Raw genomic sequence first — 6,482 nt, 5'->3', positions numbered from 1 at the left:
CAGCCCCTCTCTTTACCTGAGTGTCCAGAACATATGGTCGCAGGTCTGGTGATACGATTACAAAATCGATCATTGGCCTACGGCCTAGAGCGTCCTGGTGCCACGTGCACTTATGGACACTCTTATGTTCGACCAAGGTGTTCGTTATGGCCAAACTGTGATTTGCACAGAAGTCCAATAACAAAGCACCGCTTGGGTTCAGATCAGGGAGGCCGTTCCTCCCAATCACGCCCCTCCAGGTCTCGCTGTCGTTACCCACGTGAGCATTGGAGTCTCCCAGCAGGACAACAGAGTCTCCAGGTGGAGCACCTTCCAGCACCCCCCCCCCCCCCCCCCCCCCACTGTGGACTCTAAGAAGCATAGGCGCAGATGACAGTCAGGACCCGTTCCCCGACCCTAAGGCGCAGGGAACAAGCCCTCTCATCCACCGGGAAAAACCCCAACGTACCGGGAGCAAGCCGAGGGGATATTAGAATACCCACTCCAGCCCGCCGCCCCTCACCAGGGGCAACTCCAGACTGAGACAGAGTCCAGCCCCTCTCCAGGAGACTGGTTCCAGAGCCCAAGCCATGCGTAGAGGTGAGCCCGGCTATATCTAGCCGGTACCTCTCAACCTCACGCACTAACTCAGGCTCCTTCCCCACCAGAGAGGTGACATTCCATGTCCCTATTGCCAGTCTTGGCAGCCGGGGGTCAGTCCGCCAGGGCCTCCGCTCCTGGCCGCCACCCGGCACACAATGCACCCGACCCCTATGGCGCCTCCTGCGGGTGGTGGGCCTGCGGGAGGATGGGCCCATGTCTCCTCTTCAGGCTGTGCCCGGCCGGGCCCCATGGACTAAGGCCCGGCCACCAGACGCTCGCCCTCGGGCACCCTCCCCGGGTCTGGCTCCAGGGCGGGGCCCCGGTAACCCTATCCCGGGCAGGGTAAACTCTTCCCTCGATGTTCTTTTCATAAGGGTCTTCTGAATCGCTCTTTTTCTGGTCCCTCACCCAGGACCAATTTGCCATGGGAGACCCTACCAGGGGGCAAAAGCCCCCAGACAACATAGCCCCTGGGATCCCTGGGACACACAAACCCCTCCACCACGATAAGGTAGCGATTCAAGGAGGAGTGAACATTTTTCACTACGCTTAAATGTAGGGTGTTACTTTTAAATGTACACCTAAGAGTACAAAATCTAATCTTAGGTATATGTTATATTTCTATATATATATATGCTCTCCATTGTTTAGTATATCAATATTATTGAAGTTTTCAAATTCTAAAAATTATGATTTTAGACGCATTTCTGGAGGAAGACTATATACAAAGAGCAAACAATCTAAAACAATTTTCTCTAATTGGACTGAGGAAAATAACTGGCATTAAATGGCTAGAATGTTCTCGTTTCTTGTTAATAGTCCCATTTTGGTGAGTGTTAATTACTCACCTTTTCCATTTTATTGTTGGTGGGTAAACCAAAACCTTTGTCCACGTAGGCCTCGATGAAAAGTTCAGTGTACTAATAATAATTATATGTAATGACAGCGTAACCACATATAACCGTTTCCTGTCGCAATGAAAGCTACGTTATCTGTCTGTGTGATGCAACGACTCAATAAATACCGAATGATCAAAAGTGGGTTGGCTATATGTCATGTGACTCTTGTCCCACACATCCGTTTGCATTGAATTAACAAATAATACTAATTTAATTCTAATAATGAAGCAAAAACTAAAAAAATGTTAAGGCAATGTGCGACCTTGTTATTTCATGTATAAAATATAAGCAAAATAGTATTGGCAGAAATATTTCTACGAGTTACAGTATGAAAAAAAAAATTAAGAAACCTGTAATCAAAAGGCAAGATATTGTATAGGTAATTCAGAATATTACTGTTAAAGACAATGCGTGTCAGAGAAAAAGACAAAGGCATATGCTTGAAATATATTGTAAAAGATGCGATTTAAGACTTTCATATAAATTATGAGAATTGAAAATTGTTTTTATACTTCTAAGACTACTATTACTTATAGTAACTTGAAAATTAACGAACAAAAAAGAAAATATTATTTTCTATTGAACAAGTGAGTTGAATTAGATTTTCAATGTTTTTGCAGTTAACATATTTACTGAGACAATCAAAATTGAGCATGGAGCAACATGCCATGGTACCCAGCTCTTTGTTTTCTCTTACTCTTGTCTTTCAGGTGTCAAGCCTCATTCTATTGTCCAATACAAAGGTAATTGGCACGTCTCTATTGGCTGATCTGGGGAACAGTAGACCAATTGCTTGCCTGGGATAATTTAAAAAAACCAGCTCCCGGGCCAGCAGGTTGGCTTCTGACTGTCTTTGAACTTTTGTTAGTAGGTGTCTGTGTGTGTGGATAGAGTGTTTGGGTGTGAGGCTGGACAGATAAGATCGGGGTACCCCAAACACATTCAACTGAACTTTAATAATAATAATAGATTGGATTTATATAGCGCTTTTCAAGGTACCTTACAATGCCACTATTCATTCACACACTGGTGGAGGCAGCTACAGGTGTAGCCACAGCTGCCCTGGGGTAGACTGACAGAAGCGAGGCTGCCATATCGCGCCATCGGCCCCTCTGGCCAACACCAGTAGGCGGTAGGGTAAAGTGTCTTGCCCAAGGACACAACGACCAGGACAGAGAGCCCGGGGATCGAACCGGCAACCTTCCGGTTACAGATACGCTTCCCAACCCCCTGAGCCACGGTCGTGTTAAAAACGCTAGGTTAGGCAGGTGATGACACTTTTGTATCCTGTGACTGACCTTATGTGTCAAGCAGGTACACAGGCCTTTTGTTTTGCACATTATTTTATTTCCACTTTAGGGAAGCTGTTGGCTTCTTTTTGTTTTAGTAATGTCTTTGATCTGGCTCAGCCGCCTGGTTCTCGTCCCCAACATTTTTCTTCTGATAAGCTTACTGTTATCAAGGCATGGTAAATGAACAGTAAACCTTGCCTGATGACTAATCTTCCCATTTCCCTTCCATTGATTTATTTGGGTTGTCATAGAAGAAGTATTAAACAATGCCTTTTATTAGAACATAAGCATTTAAATGCAGTAATTGTACTTGAATTAGTTAAATATGAGTGGGCAACTCTGACCATGACAAGACTGCATTTGCTCTAAGAAATTAATAAAAAATTTAGACATATTGTTGTCATTGTTTTTACTCTTCAATTTTATGTGTTTTTTTCTTTAAGATCGTATCAGAAGTTGCTCCTCCACCATGAAAAAAAACAATCTGCATGTATTCTTTTACTACATCCATGATTCTCCTCTGTGGTCTTCATCATTCATCCTGTTTGGAGCTTAATGTTCAACATCCTTTATCTGTTAAAATTACAGAAGTAGAAGAAAGTGATCATCAGAGCAGGAATCATGATAAATAGATTACCAGTACATAAAAACATAACATTTGCATAATTTCTCTGATAACCCTGCATTGGATGGGTTTATTAACGGTGGGCTGAAATTGTACTACAGTCTGCTGATGAGGAACTTTTTTGAGTGTTGAATTAAATGTCCTCCACAATCTGTATATGAATTGTCATTAAAACCATAGAGATTCTTGCTTATAAAGGAAAGAAAAGTGGGACAATGCCCATCAACATATAGTGTATATTTTTTGAAACATTACAAAGATACAGGGTTCACCTGAATTACAGATTAGACTGGTGGACAAACAGATGTTGTGTACAACTGGTGACAGCATCCAGCGTTTGGGTCCTCCTTCTCTCATCCACGACACAAAGCCTAACAGAATGACACGACCCCGCGTTGTGGACCCAGCGGACTCTGACCTTTTTGAGCGGCAGGAGGCAGCGCTCTCCTTTTGGGTGGAAAAGCTTAAGGAGAGACAGCGGCTCTTCGCTAGTGATTTGCGGATCGATACTGAAATATCAATTCCGGGCTGGGGCCCGGGCCGGGCCTCGGGGGCTTGGGTCCTGGTTGGTGTGTTGCCGGGGTTGTGGGCGGGTGGGTGCATGGGGGCCCAGCCCTGGAGCAGGGTGCCGCCGGTGCATCGAACCACCTGGGGGGCTCTTCAACTGGTGGGGAAGATTGTCACATCTTGCAGGAGCTTTCCTCTCTTCAGGAGCTCTCTCTGCAGGAGGGGGAGATACAGGAGAGGTGGAGGAAGATCTCAGCCTGGGTGTTTATTGTCTTATGTAGTCTGGAAGATGAGGGGATGGTGGGGTGGGTGCAGTTTTCTCTGTGGTGGGGTTGGGTGGACTGTCCCGGGCTCTGTGGGGCCGGGAGGCGCTGCTGCACTGGGCCCCGGTCTGAATGGGCCTGGGCCCCCTTTCCCTGGCGGGTCGCAGAGTATGGGGGTGCCTACTGGGGTCAGCGGGGGAGCTGGCCCCTCCCTTCCTTCCCTCCCCATCTCCAGCTGCCTCCCTCTTCCCGCTCCACCACAACCACCCACACATGCAGGACCTTGGAGTAGGGGTATGTCACCAGGGTGCAGAGGAGGCTACCCCCCCTGTCCCATTCTGGCTGCCTCTGCCTCAATTTTATCCCACAACTTAGACATTCACATTACTCACACTCTCATTACACATACATATAGGATCTTGGGGGTGGGCACGATACACGGAATCCAAAGTACCATCAGGGTGTACACCTCACCCCTGGCGTCGTTGCCCACCTCTCAATTTTAAATACACGTAGACATTGAGGGCTAGCAGGAGGGACCATGCGCTTACCTGCTGCTCTCTGGCAGGTAGCTCCATGCCCTCCTGGGTTTTAAATGCACTTTAGAACACACATGCATCAACACTACAATGAGCGGGTGGAGGGAGGTTTGGAGTCTTCTCCCACCCCCATTCTCTGCGACCTGCTGGAGCGGGGGGGCTAGGAGGAGGAGTTGGCCGTCCGACTGCGGTCTGGAGTGTGGGGCCGCCCTGCTGCTGCGGAGTCGGGGCGGTCTGCCTCCCCCCACCGCAGGGAAAAGGGTAACACCACCTGGGTCTGGGTGCAGTTCTACAAACCGGGTCTAGGTACCCTTGCCCCTGGAGGGGGCCAGGGGCAAGGGTACCTAGACCCGGTTTGTAGAGTACGCTTGGGGAGTGTGATCGTGTGTACAGCGTCTCTTTATGTCTGTCTCCACGTTGGTTGAGTGTGGAGTAAGTGCATATGAGAGCATGAGGGTGGGAATGGATGTTTGTATATGTGTGTGCCTGTATGTCTGTGTCTATATGTCAGGTTGGGTATCAGACGCCACTTCTCTGGGGACATCTCAGGACAATAAGGAGAGTTTTATGTGATACTAACAATTCAATTTTCAATCCAATTTTATTTATATAGCGCCAAATCACAACAACAGTCGCCTCAAGGCGCTTTATATTGTACAGTAGATCGTACAATAATAGATACAGAGGACATCCCAACAATCAGTTTATATAAATGCAACTCAAATGCAATAACAATAGTACCGTGGGAAACAGCCTCAACAGTTTTTGACGTTGATGGCTGTGGTGGTGGTGCGGAGGAAGAGGAGGTGGTGGAGGCCCTCATTACGGAAGCACATTCTGCTTTCAGTCTTTTTTCTGCTTCGCTAGCTTTTGCAGGGCTGAGTAACCCGAGTTTTCTGAACCTTGGGTCCAGCAGTGTCGCAAGGAACATAATGCTCATGGTTTGTATTTTATCCAGCTTCTCTCTCAATAGCATCCTTAGCTTCTGAGCCAGAGAAGACCCAATGGATGGTGATTTTTCCATTTGTTCATTGAGGCAATGATCCAGCATGGTGAGCAAAGGTATGACCTTTGACCCAGACACCCTTTTTTCCTGAGAGAGCTCAGTGGTTGCATCGCTAAATGGTGCTAGGACAACCAGACACTCTGAAATTATACCAAATTCCTCGGATGAAACAGGTGGGATGTCTGTTGTGAGACTTGCCAAAGCACCCACTGGCTCCCTTTGCTCTAACAGTCTTTCCAGCATATTATAAGTGCTGTTCCAGCAGGTTTCCACTTCCTGTATTAGTTTGAGTTGAGACTTCCTTAGTTGTTCCTGCACCACTGAAAGCCTCTCCTTACAAAATACAATTAAAAAAGCATACATTAGATTGTCAAGGGAGCAGAACTACACACTTAAGTAGCATTAAAGAAACTGTAATTAAGGCATCTTACCTTTGCAGTGGTACTGCTCCTGAAATATCCCACGATCTTCCTGGACTTGGCTCAGATGGCAGAGAGCTCAGGGGTCTGGTCAAGGGCCTTCTTCACCACTAAGTTCAGGGTGTGAGCTATGCATATGGCATGTTTGAGTCGTAGCTCCCTTGCACAAGTCTCCATATTGGCAGCCCCATCTGTTACTAGGCATGTGACTTTGTCAGTAATTGCCCATTCTGTCATGAGTGAGCCTTTCACTTGTGCAATATTTTCTGTAGTGTGTGCATTAGGAAAATATTGCACTCCTAAAACAACGGTGTTTAATGTGCTGGACTCATCAACAAAATGGCAGGTGA

General features: G+C 47.0%; 1 protein-coding gene across 1 annotated transcript; it reads right to left on the bottom strand.

The window, feature by feature from the left end:
* Positions 1-5,330: 5,330 nt before the first annotated feature.
* On the bottom strand, positions 5,331-6,076 carry LOC146675091 (zinc finger BED domain-containing protein 4-like). Its single transcript, XM_085401132.1, has one exon. The coding sequence runs from the start codon at positions 6,074-6,076 to the stop codon at positions 5,345-5,347; it is 732 nt and encodes a 243-aa protein (XP_085257258.1). The 3' UTR covers positions 5,331-5,344.
* Between the last annotated feature and the right edge of the window lie 406 nt (positions 6,077-6,482).

This window comes from Rhamphochromis longiceps, linkage group LG3, assembly GCF_057381845.1.
Source record: "Rhamphochromis longiceps isolate RC_006_pf linkage group LG3, R_longiceps_female_GT1.1, whole genome shotgun sequence".
Lineage (NCBI taxonomy): Eukaryota > Metazoa > Chordata > Actinopteri > Cichliformes > Cichlidae > Rhamphochromis > Rhamphochromis longiceps.
Note: the sequence above shows the minus strand (reverse complement) of the source record. Positions and strands in the feature narration are given on the sequence as shown.

Bases quoted from the DNA above. Each gene is read 5' to 3' on its own strand.
- LOC146675091 (XM_085401132.1), bottom strand. From the start codon at position 6,076: ATGTATGCTTTTTTAATTGTATTTTGTAAGGAGAGGCTTTCAGTGGTG.